This window comes from Anguilla rostrata, chromosome 19 (assembly GCF_018555375.3).
Source record: "Anguilla rostrata isolate EN2019 chromosome 19, ASM1855537v3, whole genome shotgun sequence".
Classification (NCBI taxonomy): Eukaryota; Metazoa; Chordata; class Actinopteri; order Anguilliformes; family Anguillidae; genus Anguilla; species Anguilla rostrata.
The window spans coordinates 9,593,564-9,617,562 of record NC_057951.1 but is presented as its reverse complement, the minus strand read 5'-3'; the positions used below and the strand labels follow the sequence as shown (position 1 = coordinate 9,617,562).

General features: G+C 48.1%; 2 protein-coding genes across 7 annotated transcripts; one reads left to right on the top strand and one right to left on the bottom strand.

Annotated features, from left to right (window-relative positions):
* The first annotated feature begins 1,194 nt into the window (after positions 1-1,194).
* LOC135245658 (tetraspanin-8-like) lies at positions 1,195-9,995 on the top strand. The gene is made up of 8 exons (XM_064318857.1): positions 1,195-1,636; positions 5,412-5,474; positions 5,903-6,022; positions 7,672-7,746; positions 7,866-7,961; positions 8,227-8,349; positions 8,723-8,806; positions 9,215-9,995. Exons 1-8 carry the CDS (start codon positions 1,580-1,582, stop codon positions 9,281-9,283), a joined length of 687 nt encoding a protein of 228 aa, XP_064174927.1. The 5' UTR covers positions 1,195-1,579; the 3' UTR covers positions 9,284-9,995.
* A 3,140-nt stretch (positions 9,996-13,135) lies between these two features.
* On the bottom strand, positions 13,136-22,916 carry LOC135245655 (cadherin-related family member 5-like). 6 transcript variants are annotated; one of them, XM_064318849.1, is made up of 17 exons: positions 22,396-22,915; positions 21,699-21,843; positions 20,788-21,053; positions 20,212-20,326; positions 19,658-19,866; positions 19,353-19,409; positions 18,918-19,025; positions 18,672-18,758; positions 18,278-18,388; positions 17,866-18,036; positions 17,109-17,199; positions 16,913-17,019; positions 16,362-16,562; positions 15,773-15,904; positions 15,298-15,376; positions 14,899-15,101; positions 13,136-14,524 (listed from the first exon to the last, which is right to left on the bottom strand). In XM_064318849.1, the coding sequence occupies exons 4-17, from the start codon at positions 20,276-20,278 to the stop codon at positions 13,946-13,948; spliced, it is 2,202 nt and encodes a 733-aa protein (XP_064174919.1). In that variant the 5' UTR covers positions 20,279-20,326; positions 20,788-21,053; positions 21,699-21,843; positions 22,396-22,915; the 3' UTR covers positions 13,136-13,945. The 6 variants fall into 6 exon arrangements, with proteins under 6 accessions (XP_064174919.1, XP_064174920.1, XP_064174923.1 ...); XM_064318850.1 differs by lacking the exon at positions 20,788-21,053 and having other exon boundaries at positions 16,913-17,015; positions 17,105-17,199; positions 22,396-22,916; XM_064318853.1 differs by lacking the exon at positions 20,788-21,053 and having other exon boundaries at positions 17,109-17,157; positions 22,396-22,916.
* Between the last annotated feature and the right edge of the window lie 1,083 nt (positions 22,917-23,999).

Sequence of the window (23,999 nt, the reverse complement as noted above, 5' to 3'; positions counted from 1 at the left end):
GCGAGCCAGGCTGGGCTCTCCCCGGTTGTCCGTAAGGCAAACATTCGCCCGGCGAGTGTTGATCGAGCGCCCCGTTTTCTCATCGTTTCAATCAGAAATCCAGCAGCAGGCATTTCCGTCTCATCTACCCGTCCGCTTGATCTGCAACGCGTCGCGCGCGTTCGGTCAATTCCCACAAGCCTTCTCCAAATATTGTCCTACGTGAGGGGAAGCAGGCCTCCGAGAGAGGGCCCCAATTGGTTCCACGTGCGACCGGGTGATTTATTCGCTGGTGAGTTTGTGGGAAGCGGATCGCCGCAACCCCGGAAGCCTGCCTAGCGGACGCGTTTCCATGGTACCACCGCTAAACCAGATGACTGGCAGCCGGCCTGCTGCTCCTCCTGGCACTCTACAACGGATCGGAAGGGTGGTGGAAGGAAATCCTGTCATTTATGAGTTATTAAGGAAAACATGCATTGAGAAAAAATCTAAGTATGGAAGAGAACTAGCAACTACTATTTTGTGATATCTCAACTTCAAATAATATCTACTCTTCACTACACTATTAAGAGACTTGTGCATATTAATATATCATTAATATAATTCATATTATCATGAATATTAATTAACATTAAAATATCATTAGTATATCATTCTACCATAACTACTCTTTATTACACTTCACAACTTAAAATGTTTTTTTTTTTACTTCCATTATTTTAATACCCAAATCTATTGTGACACTCTCTCCTCCAGAACATATCTGCCTGAAAATGTTTTAAATGAATTTTTCTTAGTTATTTTTTAATTTTTCATTTAGCATAAACCTTTTCAGAAAAAGGACTGTATTGTCCAACAATTTAACTGAAATCCTGAAAGTGAAACCACTCAATGACTTCAAAGCCCTACACATTTGATTGGCCCCTACTCTTAAGCCATGTTCATCTGATTGGTCACTAGTGCAAAACCCTCCTTCCCTCATTACCAGAGTCTCACAAATAATTTCACAGAGAGCATTCTAGGAACTGAAGTCCACATCTTGAGATTTTGAAGTGTGTTTGACACGCTGCAGACTGGAACTCCCATCAGCCTCTTTGTGAAACTTACTGTGGCACTTTGCCAATTGAAAGCAGCCCTGCTCTCCAATTATCCAATTGAGCGTTCCAGCCAGGCAATCTCTACTATCAATTAAGTACATTTTTTTTTTCCAATAGACAATGCAGTGTCTGTGAGACCACACTTGTGCCTGCAGAGCAAACAGAAGCCATTAATGCAAGCTCCCACAGGCACGTAGCAGTACATACTTTCCTGCGTGACAAAGTTGTTTTCTACCTCTGGCTCCAGATAGAGCAAAAAAAAAAAAAAAAAAACCCCCTCCGTAACCCTGTTTAGCCTGAGCCTGTAAGCAAAACTGATCTGGGAACAGCCCTTGGGGAACCACACCCACCAGCTCTGAAAGGCGGCGTAGGAGGCAGCTCTCCGCAGCTCTCTCGCTCCTCAGTCTCTGGCGGAGAGGCAGTTTGCGCTACACACTCGGACGCACACCACCACCGCCTGCTTAACTCTCCCAGAACCGAGTCACACGACAACCACCGCAACCATGGCCGTCAGCAAATGCATCAAGTACTGCCTTTTCTTCTTTAATTTACTCTTCTGGGTAAGTGCCTGCTCTCCTTTTCTTTTATTAATTTAACCAGAAAAACAAACAACAAAAACACTACTAAATACTTACTTTCGGTTTGTGTGCTTATGAAGCTTAAAATAATTATGAGTTTGCTTCAGCACCCATTAAGATGAGATGTGGGAGGAGGTTTTGGCTTGTTGAAGTAGTCATTTTTTACTGAAAGGGCACTTTGTTGCCTAAGCATGGCTATTTATTTCTTCTTATGTTTAATCACATTTTAAATAAAAGTTTTTTTATTTTTATTTAAAAGTCTGTGCAGTTTGAGTCCGTAGAGCCACAGGACAGGCAGTGAAAGGGAACTGTGTTTTTTGAAAGCAATGTTTTGCTCTGAAGAAGATGGCATGCGAAAGGCCACTCCCATGATGCATTAGCTTTTTCCTTTCGAAAAAGACATTAAGCAGATCAATGGTAATGAGGTCTGATCTATTGCTTCAGTACAGTTTGAGCAGAGGCTGGTCCCAGGGGTCGGGCTGGGGGGTTGGGGGGGGCACTCCACACCCTCGCGCAGCACCACCACCCCCCCCCCCCACCCACCTGCGTTTCGAAGCTTTACAGGCCACCTGTTCTGCTGTGGGGGGCTCCCAGTGACCTCTCAGTATGCTGTCCTTCAAGGAGCTACACTACTACAGCAGGGCTTCACAGGTGGTGCTTCTGCATAGGTTACCTTTGGGGGGGGAGGGAAAAAAAAAAGAGGTCTCGCAACACTGACCACTTGCCAGGACTGCGTTTGTATGCAAACACTGATGTCGCCATAGCAAACACAGGGCGTGTCCCCAGAGCGCCGGCGCGGTGATCTGGGCGGCGCGCGGTCACGTTACCGTGAGCCTCGCCGGCGAGCGGGGGCGCGGAGAGGAAACGGAGCGCGTCAGCTTTTCCCCCTGGCTCTGAGGCCGCTGCCTGCTCCCCACGCTGTTTACTCCAGCCTCACGTACGCTGGCAGGGCTTCGCCGCGCAGACCGAGAGGCGCGCGAGCCGAGTTCTCGGCATGGAAACGACGTCCCGGAGCAGCCCTGCGAGGCGTCCCGTTCAGTGGAGGCCGCTGCTTTTGATGCCGGCGATCGGGCCGGGAGGCTGAATTTGCACAGTCAGGCACACGCTGTGCCGGGGGGGGCGGCAGAAGCACCGCCAGCCGCTCCATACAAACGAAGGTGCAGATGTTAGCCGTTAGCGTCGAACACTACCCACTAGCATTGAAGAAACTGCCCCCCCCTTTTTTTTTTCTTTTTTTAGCCGAAGAGGTGGGGTGGGGTGTCCGGGCCTCTCTTGGCCGGGTGGATTACCCAGCGTGCTTGGCACCGACGGAGCGCGTGAAATATGTTGTCAGAACCGCGCGGACAGGTCCTACCGGCTGAGCGGCAGCCTGTTGTTTTTTTTTCTTTCCTGCTGGTGTTTCCACTCTCAGGTTACGTTGGGACACCAACACGCTGCCTTTGGCCGTGTTGACACTCTGTTGTCTTCCCTTCCTGCTCGTACGGGAGGGGAATGGTTTTGGAGTCGAGCCACGGTGGTGGCCTGGCTTGTGTCTGCCGGCCTCTGGAAGCCATTTGTGATGTGGCTGTAAATCAACGCTCCCCTTCCCGTTAATGAGTTTCCTGCATGTTCACTGCCACACAACAGGTTTCTCTTTATTCAGTAACTACCGTGTCCCTTCATTACACAGATAGTGCTGACATGTTGTCTGTGTCGGGTGCCGTTCACTTTTTTTAACGCCTGGCCTTGTGCGTGAGCAGAGGTGTTGTGAGACGAGCTCACAGACCCAACAGGTGGTTAACGGGTCGCGCCCCTCGCACCTTCGCCTCTTTCTCCGCAGATGGGGCGTTTGCGTTGGGTTTGGGGGGGCGGCGCCGGGGTCGTCATGGCAACCTGGCGCGGGCAGATCTCGGGTTACGCAGCAGCTGCGCGGCGCGGCGCGCGTTACTAACGCGGTCGCTCCGTGGCCGACCGCTATTGTCCGCAGTCACATGACCCCCCCTGAATCAATATTTATGCTTCACTCCCTGAAACAGTGGCGGCTGAAGCCACAAGTTGCAGGGGAGCAGAGAGCTGTCATCAGCATCAGTACACATTTGCCTTGACGCCGTAGATTTAGCTTGGAAAAATATGTACCAATACCTACAGGAGAGGAGCTCATGAGATGAGATGATTCACCTTCTAGGCATCAGGAAGTACACATGGTCATGTGTCCTGTTTTTAAGAGTGCCTCAGCTTTTCCTTGGTTGTATTGAGAGGATCCTGTATCACATTCACATTAATATTTGATATTTGCTGTGTTTTGTTTTTTTTTGGTTCTGCTATTTCAGAGTTTCGGCTAACTTCTGGCCACCAGGATTACAACACAACACGTGTGGATGAGAATCCATTTTAAAGCAGTGTGGGTCAGTTTGGAAATTTCACTCTGTAATGGATGGAAAGTTTTTCCCTCATGAATCACTATCCTGTCACTAGTGAGTCACAGTAACCAGTGAACCCTGTCCAAGTGTGAGCGGCTTGAGTGAAACTTCTTTTTACACCGCAGCCTTAGCCCTTTTTCCCTTGCTTGTTGACTTTGGAATTCTTCTTAAATTACTCATGCCTGCAAACAGACTGAGAAGCCATGTATGGCTGCAGCTTCTCCTTACGGAGGACGGCTACCTGGTGTCCTCCATAAGGACGTCAGGCAGCACACAGCCAGTCTGCTGCGTGAACAGAGAGTCTCCATAGCCTCCTCAAGTGCTGGGGGGGGAGGGGGGTGGGGGGTGGGGGGTTTAGCTTCTGCACGTAGCTGTGGGGCCTGCGAGGTAATCGCTGTTTGCATTGGACAGGCGCGGCTTATCGGCGGGAGAGCAGAAACCTCGCTCTTGCGCAACACGCCGCCAAACCGCACTTCCAGTTTCTGCGAGCCGTACCCTCTGGGGGAGGGCCTGCCACCCATGCGTTTGCCGATATGCTAAACACGTGACGTCATCGTCTGGAGGAGCGGCTGGGTCTAACCGCAGCCGAGCCAAAGCGGAACATTCCCCCAGCGTGCCTCCTGACACACAGGCTCATATAATATGTACAGGTTTTAGAGACCTATCACACCAAACACACTACACCAGCATTAATGAAGGAAAGTGGGGCAGAATTTTGGCCAGCATATTTGCCTCCCAAAAAGTCAAATACATATTTTTATGCTGTGTTTATGTGCTTGGAAACCCCCCATGGAATTAAGTGGTTCTGAATGTAAGTGTTGCTTTTGTGGCTGACGCTGTGTTGGACTTGCTCTCAAACAATGGACAGTTCAGAAAGACGCACAGAATGACTGTCGTATAAATGCCTATGGATCACAATTCAGTTTCACTCATGTGTTGCTGTTGTTCATCTTAGTTCTGTGAGGGGATTTCCCACATTTTCTCAACACCACCCCTAGATGGAAGTAACGTGGTGTTGTATAACTGCATGTGATCTGCTAGTCTTCTCTTTCTGTAAATATTTTCCAGTGTATTACCTCCTCTTAGTTGCTTTAAGGGCTACATTTTGTGAATCTGTATCATAAATTTGGATAATAATGCACAGCAAGATGGTGTTCCACATGTGTGTTGTTTTGAGACGGGGGTGGAGGTGGTGGCATTTCCAGATGCTGTGGACGCTGTGGGGATATATTGGACCTGAAAGTCTCTTTGGCATTCAGTGCGCATTACCATCTAGGCCCATTAACTCGAGCTTCTTTCAAATGGATTTTGTATTTGATTATTTTCAATGGGTTTTTTTTTGTCTATGTTTCTTCCAGATCAGCGGATGCATCATCCTCGGTGTGTCCATTTATCTGAAAGTGGACAAGGATTCATCCAAGGTACGGCGACCACTTTGCGTCCGTGACCATAAGCAGGAGTGACCGTGATTGTGCACGACTTCGACCGTGAATGTGAACGGGACCGTGTGTATGAATGTGACTGTCACACTGTTTCGCCACTACCGTTGATGGTCCATATCGGTCACTTCGTTTTCTTGGCCGGAACTCATGCAGCACCCGTCACTCCAAACAATCATTTGTTTGGCACATTGTCTTTTGGAAAATTCATATCAACATTCCTTTGAAGGAGGACAAAAAGTTTGATGCAATGATGTGCTTTCAAAGTTTTCCCCACCAGTGCTGTTTATTATGAATGACATCGGCCTGAATATAAGCCCATAAAATGTATGGTACTTTCAGCAAGAGGGGGAAATAGAACTCTTGAAGGTCACATGGCCACGCTTCTCAGACGCTCTTGTGCGTTCCAGATCGTCGGTGGGTCCCTCCCGGGGGTCGACCTGCTGATCGCCATCGGCGTGATCATCATGGTGCTCGGCTTCCTCGGGTGCTGCGGCGCCATCAAAGAGAACAAGTGCATGCTAATGCTGGTGAGCCCCGCCCCAAAAACACGCCTCATACAGCACAGACCTGAGCCCCGCCCCAAAAACACGCCTCATACAGCACAGACCTGAGCCCCGCCCCAAAAACACGCCTCATACAGCACAGACACGCAGCACTGACCTGAGCCCCGCCCCAAAAACACGCCTCATACAGCACAGACCTGAGCCCCGCCCCAAAAACACGCCTCATACAGCACAGACACGCACACTGACCTGAGCCCCGCCCCAAAAACACGCCTCATACAGCACAGACCTGAGCCCCGCCCCAAAAACACGCCTCATACGCACAGACACGCAACACTGACCTGAGCCCCGCCCCAAAAACACGCCTCATACAGCACAGACCTGAGCCCCGCCCCAAAAACACGCCTCATACGGCACAGACACGCAACACTGACCTGAGCCCCGCCCCAAAAACACGCCTCATACAGCACAGACACGCAACACTGACCTGAGCCCCGCCCCAAAAACACACCTCATACGGGACGGACACACAACACTGACCTGAGCCCCGCCCCAAAAACACGCCTCATACAGCACAGACACGCAACACTGACCTGAGCCCCGCCCCAAAAACACGCCTCATACAGCACAGACACGCAACACTGACCTGAGCCCCGCCCCAAAAACACGCCTCATACAGCACAGACACGCAGCACTGACCTGAGCCCCGCCCCAAAAACACGCCTCATACAGCACAGACACGCAGCACTGACCTGAGCCCCGCCCCAAAAACACACCTCATACAGCACAGACACACAACACTGACCTGAGCCCCGCCCCAAAAACACGCCTCATACAGCACAGACACACAGCACTGACCTGAGCCCCGCCCCAAAAACACACCTCATACGGACGACACACAACACTGACCTGAGCCCCCCCAAAAACACGCCTCATACAGCACAGACACACAACACTGACCTGAGCCCGCCCCAAAAACACGCCTCATACAGCACAGACACGCACACTGACCTGAGCCCCGCCCCAAAAAACGCCTCATACAGCACAGACACGCAGCACTGACCTGAGCCCGCCCCAAAACACGCCTCATCAGCACAGACACTCAGCACTGACCTGAGCCCCGCCCCAAAAACACACCTCATACAGCACAGACACACAACACTGACCTGAGCCCCCCCCAAAAACACGCCTCATACAGCACAGACACCAGCACTGACCTGAGCCCCGCCCCAAAAACACCTCATACAGCACAGACACACAACACTGACCTGAGCCCCGCCCCAAAAACACACCTCATACAGCACAGACACGCAGCACTGACCTGAGCCCCGCCCCAAAAACACACCTCATACAGCACAGACACACAACACTGACCTGAGCCCCGCCCCAAAAACACACCTCATACGGGACGGACACACAACACTGACCTGAGCCCCGCCCCAAAAACACACCTCATACAGCACAGACACACAACACTGACCTGAGCCCCGCCCCAAAAACACACCTCATATGGGACGGACACACAACACTGATCTGGTAAGCTGAACCCATGACCTTGTGCAGAGTTGTATTGGAAGTGCAGCATGCAGAAATGGACAGGTGCATAGTGGTGCTCAGTCACATGCAGCAGTGCAGCGATGGAACCCCAGTCAAGCTCGGCCCGTTTGTTTCAGTTCTTCATCGGGCTGCTGCTGATCTTCATCCTGCTGCTGGCAGCCGGCATCCTGGGGGCCGTGGGCGAGGACAAGGTGAGGCCGCCGCACACCGCCGCACACCGCCGCGCGCCACCCCCACACTTCCTGTCTCTCTCTCTGCACACTTCCTGAGGCTCTCTAACCCGCCCCTCTCCTCCCCTCCCCTCTTTCAGTCCACGGATTTTATCAAAGAGCAGCTGAATAATCTGGTCCCTCTGGCCGACCAGCCAGAGAGCACACAGACGGACATCCAGGCCCTGGAGGTGGAGGTGAGGCCTGTGCGACGTGCGTTTCCCGCTTAACTTAATGAACCACCCATCCATCTGTCACAGTGTCACATCGCTCTGTCAGATTCCCTGTGAATCTTTTTAAAAGTTGCCATTTATTTAAGAGTAGTCTTCTAGCGCATGATGGTTGGGACTTACACGTGCCCTTGGAATCGTAAGCCGTGCATGCTGGGTAATTGTCAGTCCAGTGCCTTTTTGCGGGATGGCTTTTGAAACGCGGCGCTTCGGTGCGCGCTCCGATCCACAGGGCAAGTGCTGCGGGCTGATCAAAGGCCCCGAGGACTGGGGCAGCCAGGTGCCCTCCTCCTGCAACTGCAACGACACGACGGCGGCGTGCACCACCGTCGGAGGCAAGAAGGTCTACAGCACGGTGAGGGCCCCCGCGTCGCCACCTCGCTCGCCACCTCACTCAGCATCTCAGCTCACCGCACCCCCACCCCCCAACCTCCTAAATGTGGGGGCAGGCCTCCCCTGCGCTCGGCCTGCTGTCAATGTGCTCTGACCTCGCAGATCTGGAGCAAGAAGAGACGCGTGTGGAGACCGAGCGAATGGCTCAAAGAGGAACCGAGAAATAGTTCCAAAAATGTTGTGCTGATTCATATATTTTTTTAACACTACTGTGTATGAGCTGTCAATCCCATTCATGTCTAAATGTGCAAACACGTGAAGTGTCTACATGTGAAAATATGACAATCCAAGTAATCTATTATTAATAATAATAATACTTCTCTTGGTCTTGACAGCCGTGTGCTGAGTTTGTGACCACCTTGTTAAAGAAGAACCTGACCGTGGCTCTTGGAATAGCTTTCGGTATTGCAGTCCTGATGGTAAGGCCGTCGTTTCTGCATAGCAGTGCTGATGATGACTGCACGCCTGCTGGTTTCAGAAGCAGGCCATTTCTGGTCCATTTCCTCTGCTGAAGGGTTGCCTGCTTCAGTCTCATTCAATCTGTAACTGCAACGCGCTTGTACTTTGCTTTTGAGCTACTAATTTAAGTTGAAATTCCTTTTTTTTTTATTTTAAAACCTAAAAAATAACCACCTCTGAAATGGATGGTGTTTTGAAAACAGACATTTTAATAATCACTTAATTTAAAATGAGAATTTAAAAAAATAAATATTATGCAGCAAATAGTAATGTAGCATGTAGCTTTTAACAAGGGTTTTCCCAATCCCGGCGCACAAGCTTCCTGATTGGTCAATCAGTTGGTAACCTACCTTCTCCTGCGTTTGCAGCTGTTTGGAATGATCTTCTCCATGGTCCTGTACTGCCAGATCGGCAAGGCAGAGACCAGCACCGCCTAACGGAGAGGACGGCCGGACGCTCTAAGGAACACGCGTGCGTTTCAGGAAGGTGATCGAGAACAACCGACGAATGACAGGTGTTATCGTTGTGTCCCACGTTGTTTAGTTATAGTGGATATCCTTGTTTTGTGCTCTGATGCATGTGCCTGTAAAAACCCAGCTCCAGGCTGGCTGAGCGAGGGGGGCGGTGGGAAGGGGAGGGGCGGGGAGGGCGGGCGGGGCGGGCGGGCGGGCGGGGTGGGCGGGGTAGGGTGGTAACCATGAAACTGTGTGCTTGTGTCTTTAGTCTCGTACAGTGCGGCCGTGGGTCCTATTTTTACCTGTATTTTATGGTCACACAGATTGGGGGGGTTTTTTTTTTTTTTTTGTGCAGATGTTGCTTTTCTGTGTGTCTCTGTCTTGACATTTGAGTGGGACAAAAATAGTTAATTTTATATAAGAACTATATGAAAGCCACACAGTACATCACTTTGTGTAAATGCACTGCATATTTAATACGGTTGTCTTGGGCGTATACATTGTAAAGAAAAGGTCATATTTTCTGGTAAGTGTCTCGGCACTGAAATCTCACTCGCTGTGGTCAGTATGCATTTAGTCTTCAGCACGTCCTGTCTAAGTGCAATAAATTTATCCGCAGTTGTCTTATTCATTAGACCGGAGGGGAGGGGGGATGTGTAATAAAAAATTCTAATAAAGGATGATTTTAAATGTGCTCCTTCCAACAAGTTGCCACTTATTCTCTCTCACGCACACACACAGTACACCCACAGACACACACCCTCCTGTCAGTTCTGCAGCACGGACGCCTCCACGTGGACCGGACAGCAGCCACCGCCGTCTTTACTTGTGAATTTACAGATTAATCGCCATCCACAGGGCACAGTGCGTCAGTGTGCTATGCGTGTACTTGGTCTTGTAACCCAAAGGTCACGGGTTCGACTCCCGGGTTGGACAATGCCGTCATACCCTTGAGCAAGGTACTTAAGCTGCATTGCTTCCGTATATATCCAGCTGTGTAAATGGATGCAATGCAAATCCTATGTAAAAGTCGCTCTGGATAAGAGCGTCTGCTAAATGCTGGTAATGTAATGTGCCTGATTACTGGGATCTTCAGGTATATTAGCGCAGGACAGGGGCCTGTAGCCTTTGTCCTGGGCAGCTGCAGGGTCTCCTGGTTTTTGTTGTTACTCAACACTAATTAAAGAGGTAATAGTTTAAGCCAGGGCTGCTGAGCCCTTCTCCTGGAGATGTGCCGTCCTGTAGGTTTTCACTCCAGCCCTAACACAGCACATCTCATTCAACAGCTCGAGCTCGTTGAGCTGCTATTTAGTAGAATCAGGTGTGCCAAATTAGGGTCAAAATGAAGACTTCTTAGAACGTAGATCTCCAGGAACAGGGCTGGGCAGCCCTGGTTTAAGTCGCCGAACCTGATTTGTTGGGGCTGAATTGGTTGGTGATTTTTTTTTTTAAGGTGGGGAAAAAAAGCAGCAACTGTGTATCTCTCCAAAACCGGAGTTGCAGACCTCTATCGGGGCATGGTGTCTATTTTCCGCTGGACGTATTGATCTTTTTGTTTGTGTGAATCTGCACTTTAAATCTACCGAAGCAGGAATCAGCGTTGCTGGAACCAGGTGAGCTGAATGTTTTGGCAGCAAGCGTACGCTCACCCATGCAGATCCATGACCTGAAGTCACATGCGGGTTCTCGTTGGCCACTAATGAATATGTGCACCTGGTCTCTACAGCGTGTGGAAACATTAACCGTGTTACTGAAGAACCTCTGGAAATACCACTCGGGTTCCATTACCCATTGATCTCGGCCTCGGCCCCTGAGTGCATTCGCACGAGTGAGCCATTCCAGTAAAACGCGCCTCATTCTATTACAGAACCGCGGAAACTCTCTACTGTCTGAACTTTCATGGGCTTCTGTGTTCTCCCACACTGCCCCAGTGCAAGCTGCTGTAGATATTGCGTATTACAAAAAATGCAGCAGTAACAAGGACGTTCATTTTCAGGCCATTTCATTTCAATTCTGGGTCCTTACTTAGCATATGCGCAGTCTTTAGGCCCTGTGTCCGTGCAGTAAAGCACGTATGCTGTGTTTAGGTTAGGTCTTCTGCTTGGACGTGGAGGGCGTGGCTGTTTGTTGGCGGCTCCAGACAGGGAGAGGTGGGCTATGAATAATGCGCTAGCGTGCGAAAGAGAGGAAAGCTAAACGTGGTGCGATATCGGGCCTTTGGGTTGAATGTGCAGCGGAGGCACAGATTTAAATGCACAAAGGAAGGAAACGGGAGGTCTGAGCCTGGGTGCCCCTATGTCTGTCAGCCTCTGCTTTTACAGTCAAATATGCGACACGTGCGCACATGCAGCTTTTGTGTGCCAAGCGTGACCTTCCAGACGACCTTCTGGCTTTACAAAGGCTGGTATAGGGACTGTCGCAGGTTCATGATCAGAATGATAACATTTTTAAAAATTATAAAATGAACTTCAGGTAACGTTCCGAGCGGCTGTACATATGGATAGATTTGTTTTATAACATTACTCAATTATGTGAATGAAAATTTATTTTGAAAAAAATGTACCAGTATGTCTTCTATTGTGAAGACAATATTGTAATGTAGCATGGTTTTTAACGAGGTTTACCAAAATCCCAGCAGAGGTTCCTGATTGGTCACCCAGTTGGTAACATGACTTCTTATGCACTTTATACATTCTCACTCTCTCGTGTTGGTGTGTTTTCCGAAACACACTCTGTCCTCCTCATCGAAAGGAGGGAAAAGGGTAGTTAAAGCCAAAGAAAGGGGCGGAGCTCTTAGTGTAGAACGCTACATCACATCTGACTCAGTTCACGCTCACCACTCCACTCCTCACCACATTTTTATGGCTTCCAGTTGCCGCCCACACACACATTCAGTAATCGTGCATCATGTTAGGGTGCGCAGGCTGACCGCAGCACCTGTTATAGCGATGGAATCACATTTCTGTGAAATCCCAGAAACAGTGCAATGTTGCCTCCAGGCCTTCACAGGCTGCTCAGATGATTTTTCAAATCTGAAATGTGAAATGGTGGGGGGGAGAAATGAATACTGAACGTGTGTTTTACTGGTGTCATATGCATCTCTCTGTTTGCACACCTGTAGGTGATGGACGAGGAGGGCATTCTCACGCCTGTACCTGAATAAAGTCGACAAGCGACAACCAACACCATCAGAACTTACTGGGGTGGCAGGTAACCTACCTTTAGGTGGAGTGTTCACTGGTTTATAAGTCAGCTATGCATGTTTAGAATACAGAAACAAGCTGGGAGAACTGGAGCCAAACATAAGCAAAATGTCCCTATATATATATATTTGTGTAATTATGTAAAAATTGTCCAGAATTTATGATATTAACACAAATTAGACATGTGACATCACAGAGGTGATATTAATTGCGTATCGTAGGAAGCGGGTGTATAAGCTGAAAGTGTGTTTGTTTCAACATCTGACCCCACAAGGGACATTTTAACTAGCATTAGCTAATGAGCTAGCATTCGCTAATTAACTTATATGGAAAAAAACTGGGCTCAGAGTGCAGGCAGTATTAGCTGGTTTCAGCTTGTGTCTTTACTTATGTCATCAGATTGGAAGCAGGATTTTTCCAGCATTGTGGTTGTGGTTCCACTGTGTCTCTGGGCTGACCAGGCACAGCCACAAGCATCTGTAATCCATTTAAAAAATATCTTTTAGGCGAGTGAAAAAAATCCCCACTGTGTTTGAGCTCCTGATCCTTTGTTTCGGTAATATTTAGAGTAATTCTGACTCTTGGAAAATAAGCTCTTGGAAAACAGAAGAGACCAGGATTATGCCTCTAGTCAAAAGGATTAAAGAAACCATTTTATTTTGGGTCTGTAATTTTCAGGCTTGTGTTATAAAAGGGGGGGCTACGAAAGGGCAATAGAGTACCAAAATATGTGCAGCTACTGTACAATGCAAATTCAATAAAAATAAAACAAACTGAACATAGCGTATGTGAGACAAAGGCTCTTTTGCTCTCTGCTGTGAACCTCTGAAGTCATTTCCTGAAATGCCAGTTGTGCTCGACTGTCAAACTGCGCCGCATTAGTAAATAACATTTTAATGTTATTAAATGTAATGTAATTACGTTTATATGACATTTACATTTTAAATTGAATGAAATGTGACGACATTAAGGCTGTTGATATCATCGCACAAATCTTCGAGCAAACGATGTCTTTGACAGTGTTCCTTTTTGCTTTTAAGAATACTTGCTGTTCGAAATGCGTGAACATGCACTGGAGGATTAGCAATGTTGAGGTCAGACTAATTATTTTAACATTATGTATAAACATTTCTGAAATGATTGTCCATATACACAGTACCTTGGCTTCATGAAATACAGTTTATGTACAATGCAATCAGAATTTTATGTATCTTCAACAAAAAAACAAACAAATAAAGCCTAGCCTGCATTGCAGCAGAGTCCTGGTCGATTTTTATTTTTTGGTGTTTTTTCAATAACGCGTCTTCCGGAGGAAACAGCTTTCTCCCCACAAGGCACCGTCTGCCTCTGTGTCATTTTAGCCAGATTCTCCGGCCCTGATCTTTACTGCTGCTGCTTCTGTGTGCCATCCATTATCCGCTGGTCTCTCCTCATGCGTTATTCATAGCTTGTATGGGTTCTCTGGGACCTCAATCTCCTCGTTGCTGTCATTATCACCGCTGCCCGCTGGTTCTTTTAACCTCTTTAGGGGCGTGTCCTCACCGCCTTGTTTTGCCCCGTCTGATTGGTCCTTCCTGCGCCCCCCGACCGCCGCCTTTCCCATTTCGTTCGATTGGCCGAGGAGCGGTTCCCGCGGCGACCGTGCCGCGCCGTCCCCCTGGGCGTTTGCTTGCGTGGTCTCCCCCCGAACCCGCGCCAGGCCGGGCCCGTTCTCCGGGGTCGCCCCGTCCTCGTCCCGAAACGAGACGGTTTTGGGGACCGATTTGTTCGCTGTCCTCCCGTCGGTCATAATGGACGCCGTCGCTCCTCTGGGTAGCGAGTCCGGGACCGGGAGGGGCGGTGGCTCATCCTGGGGGGCGGGGTCGTCCCTGTTTGCGGTCCACGCGGGCGCCAGCGATCCCTTTCGAGTGTACACTCCGTGCTTGCCCTGCAGGACGGAGCTCGCCGCGTCACATGAGGCGAATGCCTCGTTGTGATAGGACAGTTCGTCCCGGAGAGGCGTGGCCCCTCTGTGGTTGACCTATAGATAATGGAAAAGCCATTTAGTGCACTGTGCACCCCTCTCATCCATCCCTCCTTCCTTTCCTCATGCATGTGGGCCAAGGCTGCTTCTCATCTGTCACTAAGAAAAGAACAGCGGTGGATGGTTGATCATTTTCAAAGCTTGCTTGGCCACAAAATTGTAATAACATGAATAAATATTCAAATGTAAAACAGTGAAAGAATAGCGGTGGGCTTTTTCTCTCTGGAATGTTGTGTGCTGTAATTGGGATCCATTATTGGGGGTGGGGGGTGGGGGGTGTAATGTACGCATGCATCCCTCCCTGAACTGAGATGGGCACGTCGGTCATGTGTGGAGTTTAGGGATTCTGTTTCCTGGCGACCGGCTCGTACCACGTTGGGCAGTTTTCCCGCCGCTGCTGGGGCCAGCCCCCCCGCGTCCCGCCGCCTCCGCCGCTGAGCCCGGGCCAGCTGCCGGATCAGACAGAGCACCACCGCCAGCAGGAGCACGACCACGCCCACCAGGCCCCCGGCCACGCCCGCGCCCACCGCCATCGTCCCGTACAGGCGCCCCTCGCCAAACGGGCTCAGGGGGGCTGCGGAAAGGCCCACCGGTTAGCTCAGCCGCGAAATACGTCTCACTCAGACTCACCGTCCTGTCTGCCGTTAGCCCTTACACTCACGTGGCTCTCGTGTGCGAGCACGGCATGCTGGGAAGGGTGGAGGACCAGGGGCTCAGTGCATTCTCAGCTGAAGGTACTGTAGAAAGAGCTGGTCTGTAAATTGGCTCACCTGGTCGGCCTTTTCGCAGGACCTCAATGCTGACGGAGGCGTTCACCACCTCTCCCGATTCCTGGTCTGTTGCAAGCACCTGTAAAATATCCTAATTAGCAAGCACAATTCTTCTTGATGCATTTGTCATGCTTCCCGTTCTTAAAGTATTAATACTTAATAGGTTTGAGTTTTATCTCTTATGAAATTGAATCCGAAATGACAACAAAAAATTGCTCTTACTTAATGGATGGATTCCTGAAACTGCTTTCAGCTTTATTTTATTGGCCTATATAAAGTTTAGCACTTATAACGGAAATGCTGTAAAGCGGGCTGCCTATATTTTCAGCCTCCATACAACAGGCAATTGTAATCATACTGAAAATGTAAAATGCATTATTATATTAGTGTAAAATGCAAAAGATATTTTGCTATTTGGAAATAGAAATGATTGACGACTTGTAATGATGTAATGCCGTCTCTGGCTTTCCCTCACCTCGAGGAGGTGTTTGTCAAAAGCTCGCAGCTGATTGGCTCTGGCGATGATCAGTCCTTCCTGTGTGATCTGATAGAGACCCGTGCTGTGGGACTTTGGCCTCAGAGAGTAATGGATCTTTGGATTAATTCCCTGAAACAGGATGAGTGGGAGTGTGAGAACACAGTAAGCTTGGACACACACAAATATACATGTTTTTTTTTGTTTGGTGTAGATCATCAATATAATCAGTAGTGCCGTATGGAGGGGGAGGCGGAGTTAGGATGATTCCAAGGGCCATGACTGACAGGGGCCCTCAAACAATACGGTGTGGGGGCCCGGGCTGTCGGGGGCCCAATGTGAGATCTTCTCAGGGCCCACAATCCCTTGCGGTGCCCCTGGGTGTGATAGCAATCAGGACGCTCTGTGGAGGGAGGCTGATGCTGCGCTCTTACAGAGGCCACTCAGGATAAGAGCCTCTGCTAAGTGCCTGTGCTGCGATGCAGCGGAAGGGTTCACAGGAAACTGTGTGATATCCTGTGCCACACCCGGGCAGCCAGTACTACAGAGGGGTCATTTAAAGGAGGGGGGGGGGGTGTTGAAAGCGCACGTCTCCGAAGTCTCTGTCCGCAGCCTGGATGAGCAGCGCCGCGTCCCCGTAGGTGGAGACCAGCGCGGCCGCGCTCCCGCTCTCCGTGACGAAGCCCCGGTAGGCCGTTCTGTTGAACCGGGGCGGGAAGCGGTTCTCGGCCAGGACCCGGACCAGCGCCGTCGCCACGGCGTACTTTTTTGGGTCGTCCCGCTGGGAGGCCTGGGGGGGGGGGGAGAAGACCGTGGTGACTAGCGCCTTAGAGACATCGTCACACGGATACGCAGCGTGGTGCGATCATCACCGAGTTACCGAGAAAACGACCACTTTCTGATCACGTAAAAGGCTAAATTTTTAGGAACCTGCTTCTCGGGTGTGGGTGTGACTGTTACACGCATTACACAGCATGTGATATTACAGGTTTTTTTACATTTCAGGAATGCCTTGCTAACTTGGGCTGCTGTATATGTGAATAGCTCATATGCACTCACTGTAAACCATTAGGCTTTAGGGACAGAGTGGCTAAACTGACCCAGGATCAGCTGTGAAGCGTGCGCTGTGTTGGGGCTCACCATGATCCTCAGTCTGAGGTTGGGGGTCAGCAGTCTGTTCTCCACTCGCCGCGTCAGCACCACCTCCCCGGTCTCGTTGTCAATGCGAAACCTGCCGTTGTCCGCGCCTGTTTCACGCAGAACGTGTTATGATGCTACTGCATTAGTAATAATCCTATTGGTAATATTTTGTCATTTTTGTGAGGTTTATACCCACCTGACAGGATGGTGTACACCAATGGGGTCATCAGACCCCTGTCCCCATCCTCGGCGTGAATTGGACCAGGAGAAAAATATAAGATGGTGTCCTGCAAACAGACGTGCATTTATATCTGTAGAACTCTTGCACATCTCTGCTGTCATAAAAAAAGTTTTTTTTTTTTTTTTTGAACTCCAAAAAGAATTTCCAGAAAATGAGGAAGAACTGCCTCGCCCTGTTGTTGCATTGCATGTCATTAGGCTAGTTTATTTTTTGTCACACGCTGGCTTGAATGAGCTTAGCCGCCGAAGCAGTGAGGCACTGACTGCACACGGGTGATGATGTGAGTATGCAAATTTATCATGGAATGTTGTGTGTGAGAATCACAGTGAATAATTGAAGAGTTAATGTGCTGGTGGCAGCTTTCATGCACGTCTGCTGCGGAACAACCAAGACCTAAAAAAGATACTTAAAAAAACGTCAAGAGACTCGGCTGGGAGTGGGGGTTGGGCCAGGGTTTCTTCCCCTTTAATTTAGTCATTTAACTGAGGATGAATTTTAGAGTGTGAATGCAGCACATAAGGCCTCTGGATCAGGCTAGCATTTGGGAAAATGTGAAAGAACAGTCTGCCTCCTCTTAAATGAACCGCAGCTGATGTCCTCGCTAAAGAGTGAAATTAAACGTAGGCTTTGGAAACAGACACGAACAGACACGCTGAGGACGTGACCTCGGTGTCCTCGCTGGTGGTCGGGGCCCTGACAGCGAGGCTGGTACCTGCTCCTTCTCAGTGACGTTCACCACGTACACGGGGCTGGTGCAGACAGGGGGCGTCTCTTCCTGAGAGGGAACGGTGCAGGGCTGGAACTGGGGGTACTGGTCGTCCCCGTCCACAACATTCACCGTTATGTTGGCTGTGGCGCTATACCTCTCCTCGGTGTTCATCTCCTATTTTTGAGGAAAAACAAAACTTATGGGTTCACAGCCCAGGAGTGACCAGTACTGTGTACTAAATCTAGACAGTGACACATTCTGTCTGAGTTTGGAACTCATGTTGGCCTACAAATGCACAGTGTATTCTAGACATAAAAAACAAGTTTTAAGTGACTTTAAGAGTTGAAAGAGCAGAAAAGCACGTAAGAATGCACAGTGATGCAGTTCAGAAGAAAGAAGGGGTGAGGTGATGTACCACGGCGTAAACGGTGAACTGCAGCCTGGTTTTGGTCTCGTAGTCCAGAGGTTGAGCCAGCGCCACCTTCCCACTGTTAGGCAGGTCTATTTTGAAAAAGCTGGCATCAGTCTGCATGGAAAGCAAACGAGGAGGTTTTGCATGAAGCAGCAGGAACTAGATATTGACAAAGAAAGCACATTGACATAAATCATAACTTTGCATTTCACCCTTTAAGGTGTAAGATCTCGACTATGTTCCTACCCGAACATTCTAATGCCGATGTAACAATCACCACTGGTAACGGAAAACAGTGGAGTTCTAGAACACTGCATTTAAAAACCTGCTCTTCTTGGGGTTAATACGGCATGTTTGTTGCTCATAAGGGAGCATTACTCCTCGCTCAGTTACATACCGATGATGCGTCGATGACATACGCAATGGTGTCATTATCCGCGTCTCTGGCCTGCACGGTGAATACGACGGTGTTCACTGCCGTCAGCTGGGAAAGAGGATGTGAGAGAGGGAACAGAGAGGGAGACAGGGGAAGTGCGGGTGTGCATTAGGGCCTGCAGACCTTTGAATCAAAGGAGTGGAAAGCGGAAGGAGTTCCTCTCGCTGAAGCGTCTGTGGCGTGAGAGCGACGGAGGAGTAATCGTACCTCGCTTACGTCAAAGGGCTGGGCGGTCAGCTCCGAGAAGGCCGGCAGGTTGTCATTTTCATTCAGGATCTCCACCACAATCCTGTATTCACTCTGAAAGAGTTTCCCCTACCATGAGAAACCGTCACAGTACACAGCAGTGCTACTGCAATGCATTTAGGTAGATTATGATGATACAGGGTGAAAGAGGATTAGAAAAAACGAAAGTTTCCTGTCACAGTGCATGATGCAAAACAGCCTTTTCCCTAAACAAACATTTGTCGTGTTCGTGACTACGCAGTTGGTTTTTTTGAACGTTAATCAGTACTGAGCGTAGGTGCTTTGTTGTTTAGGCCTCTAAGAAAGAAGTGGCTCTCAGTTGTGTATTTGAAGATTTGCATATGCCTGTAATGCTGGACAGGGATCTTAAACGTGTTTTGCAGCTGAACGGCATACCTGTATGACGTCATCTTCATAGCATGTTAATGCTGCAATTAAAACAGGCCCTTGGACCTTAAATAGAATGAAATCAGTTACACAGATTGAAAGGAGCTAGGGAAAGATATATAGGCCTATATGAAAAGAGAATATTACACATTCCCCATTAACTTTGTGTGACCATTCTTCAACAAGTCCTTTGTTGTGTTGATAGCAACATAGTGTGACAATGCTGTGTACGGTAGTTGACATTATGATCATGGTGTAGTATTCATATGAACTTTGGCTTGCGCTAGCTGTAATGTTGATATCCTTGTTCTCACCTCCCGATCTAGCACTCTTGAAAAAGATGTGTTGAGTCTGATGGATTTCGCCTCCAGGTAGAACCAATCAGCATTGTCTCCAGTGAGGCACAAACGGATGCTATTGGCTCCTGGGTCTTTAGCGATGCTGAGATTTGCGACAAACTCCCCAGGTGGACTGTTTTCTCTGACTGTTGCAAAGATGTCCTGACCTCCAAGGCACACATTGGCTATCAGCAAAATTGATCAGATAGGATTGTGAGTGAAAGTGCTGCTTTTAAGATTAATGATTGATAATTATATTTTCTCCGCATTTTCTTCCATTTTGGAATGCCCGATTATGTGCACAAGCTGGTCTCATCACTGCCAATCCTTGTGCCAGTTCAGAAGAGTGCAGACACACACACACACACTTACACATAAATGAGAACAATACTTTATCAGGACTTTTTAACATGTTCTGTGAAATTTTAAATGGTTACAAGTTTTTATTTTATGTATAGATTTTAAATGTTGCTATTTCTTGTAGGTCAAAGTAAATGATGTCACTCTTGTAGTAATAATACGGCGCTTACCTTTGACGATGTGGCAAGTGATATTTATTGCCATTTGGCAGACCAGTGCTCCCCACAGCTTCAGCATGTTAACAGGGCTTTGAAAGTGTCATATAACTCCAGCAAAACAGCAGCCCTGAAATAAGAGAAAAGTTCGGGTCAGGGAGTTTAAATGTTCAAGAACAAATAAAAGCAAGCTCAAAGATGAGAATAAAAGCCAAAAAAGCAATTAAATGAACTAAACCACCAATTTAAAAATGCTTTATCGACTGGCTTAAAATGAGATATACTAAGCCAATATGTAAATATCCCATGGATTTATTTTTAAACTGAAATCCCTTAGTTTATGTTTAAATAATGGCAGTTGCCTCCAGGAAACATCAGGTAGCGTGGCTTTCACTCAGATAAGCCTGTGTCCTGTGCACTGCACCCTCCCCGTGCTTGACCTTCACCGGGCTTCTTTTGCCCTTTCACCCCGTGTGTAATTCCCCCAAATCCGCATTAGACCTCTTCCCTTTCCCCCTTCGTGTCTGAGGAGCCGCGCAGGCCAGACCGCCTCAGCGGTGCGCTCGGTACGGACGGAACAGCAATAATTACCGCCAATTGGCTTTGTTGCCAAGACCACGACACCGCCATTATCCTTCAGTGAATGATGAGCTTTGCGGAAGACAGTGCGCAATGATGATGGGTCTCATTGTTTCCCTTTATAAGGAGGAAATGAGGCAGGGTGCGTTCCTTTCTTGTTTTTGAATGTTTAAGCATTTGAATGTTTTACCGTCGTTTTTATCTTCTTACATTGTAGCATTTATAATCTTTAGACAAGACGTCATGTTCAAAGTCAAATTCAAGTGCTGTCCACAATGCTGTAATCATAAAGGCATCCAGCATTTAAAACGAATTAAAGATCAGATGGAAACTTGGAAAACTGTGGCGATCAATAAGGCCCTCTTATAAATAAAGCCCTTAGAAGGATCTAGTGATTGCCTGTGTCTGTTTCTGTGGTAAAGACTCTATGAGCCACGATATTTGTAGTGAAAATCAGTTTAACCCGTCAAATGGACTGCTGCATTGCAGTATGCTGAAGTTGCGCACAGAAAATCAAAGTTAATGTGGTGAAGAGACTCTTGTGTCAAGGCCTGCTGTGAGGATTAGTGGCATAATTAGTATTCTAGTGGATGTAGGTCTCTGCTACAGTGACAGATTATGGGATTATAACGGAATATAGATCAATCTCCCCTCCCAGCACAGCTGCTCATTCTTCTCTACCTATTCTCCCTGTCTCTCTCCCTCTCTTTTTCACTCTCTCTTTCTCTTGCTCTCCCTCTCATTCTCACTTTCTCTCTACACCACCCTCTCTCATTCTCTCTCTCTCTCTCTCTGCACCACCCTCTCTCATTCTCTCTCTCTCTCTCTCTCTACACCACCCTCTCTCCTTCTCTCTCGCTCTCACTCTCACTCTATCTCTGTCTCTCTCTCTCTCTCACTTTGGTCAGCAGTTTACTACTTACCCGCAGTGTAATCCGCCTCTGCTATGACCATCTCCACACCTCCCCACGGTGATGTCACACACACACACACGCACACGCACACACACACACACACACACTCACACAGGAGAGCGTCTGCTAGGAACCCAGCTGCTGCTTCTCTACCCTGAAAGTACAGAGTTCACTCACACAGCTTCCTTCCGCCTTATCAATATTGCATTAATAACCATATATTATATAATATAATAAACCTTAGTGCCTTTAACATTTTTCTGAGCTCTTTATAACTTTCACAGCACAGTATGTTGATTACAATCTGTTCTCTTAATCAACTTGACACCAAACCAATTGTGAAGTGTTAACAGATTTTTTAAAAATGTTGTAAATGAATTTGCCCTTGCTAAGGTGTGAAACATGACATTTTAAAAACTTTGAGTAATCTTTTAACACACAACTCTTTTGGCTACAGCAATGTTAACTATTGATGCCTCCTTTTGTCTTTCGGAGAAGAACAAAAATTGAAAAAAGAAACAACCTTAACTTCCATTTAACTCAATGTCAATGTCAGGCTTGAAGGTAAAGGTAAAGTAAATCTCTGATCCTCAGAAGGCCCTAAACACCACACTGCTGTACATAGACAGACAAGGACACAGACAGACACAGACACAGACAGACACACAGACACACAGACACAGACACGGGGTCTGTGGGCACTTACGGCGTCTCCCCCCCCCGACCGCCGTCCTCAGTTCCCGCTCAGGACCCCCCGCGCCGTCCTCTCGATGTTCGCCGCATGGCCGCCGAGTCGCGCGGATCGCGGAGCGCCGGGGAGAGCTGCGTGTAACCCAGGGCGACGGCAGACGGGGCTCGGAGGGGGCGGGGCGGAGCCAGGTTAAATCGAGCAGGCCCGGCTCAGAGCGTCTGAGAGGAACTGAGAGGACTTAGATTATCACACAGCGCTGCCCTCCGCCGGCTGTCAATCAAACGCAGTTCACGCAGGGCTGGCCGTTCGCTCCACTCGCTGTGAAGAGGGGTCTGTCCTGTTGGCTGGCGCAATGATGCTGCCGTTATCTTTCTGCTCTCATAAAAGATGGCTACGGTTGTCCTTTTGCTTGTTTGAATACCAGTGGGTGTGTATTGATGTATTTGCAAGCTAAAGATTCATGTAAAAGTGTAAAATTACAGACTTTCCCATTTATGCCAATGTATGCTGACCTTGAAATTTAGTTGTTCGTTTGAGCCCCTTTCCACTTGCATATGCGAGTCTCACGTCTCCACCTTCTTAAAAAGCATTAAGGAAAAGCGCACCGCTTCTTAGTAATTACCACTGACAAGGGATTAGTCAATCACAGACTTCAGTGAGCAGAGCAGTTACTCCCCACAGTGGTTAAACTGCGTGAGTAATGACTGCATGCGTCTGAGATTTTATTACGTTTTTATGCCCTTCTGGGTATTGAGGACAGAATGGAAATGTCCCCGTAAACATTGCGTTGCTCCAGTGCACATTATTCCAGACATCAATAACACAATAACACAAATGACATGTAGTACAGTAGTGATACATGCAGCAATAATGTGTTGGCACATAGTCCGTACAGATGGGTTTCATTACTGACTGCAGTTGGAACCCCTGCCTGTAGAGTATGTTATATTGGTAAATAACCTGTTCTCGTTTACTGCTGTGGGAATTCTGGCTTTGGTGATTGATGCTACGGCCAATTTTCTCTCTTAATTTTGGGCTCTTTAATTTAATTAAAATTTTTGGCCTCTAGAACTCATGCAGGCAATATCTGCTTTGCCCCAATAGAGGGCACTATAAGACAGGAATTAACTTTCTGCGTGCCTATTTGAATCAAGATTTGAGGATAGGAAGGCTAAAATTATGAGTCCATTATATGCTAATTTTTCCAAAAAAATTGTTGCCTGGTTTGAAGTGCCCATATGATCGCTGGTCTTTATATTATGCAATGAATTATAAGTCAGGGATTTTTAAACAAATGGATATTGTGGGAACGAGATTGCGTCCACCTTACAAACACCGAGTGCACATAAAGATGAAGGAAAAGCAGTTATGTGTTTGCACAGAAATCATACTTATCTTGGTTTTCATCCTGAAATCCAGAACGTTACGCATGTTCTATTATTAACGAAGAATACGCACAGTGAAGCTAATATAACTAACGTCACATAATGTGATGTAAATATGACCAATGTTGTTTAAACGCGGTTCTCAGATATGCATTTTAATGAAATGTTAATGGCTGAGCCAGGACCAGACCGGGTCCTGAACACGACCGCCCAATGAGCAGTTGGGTTTATGTG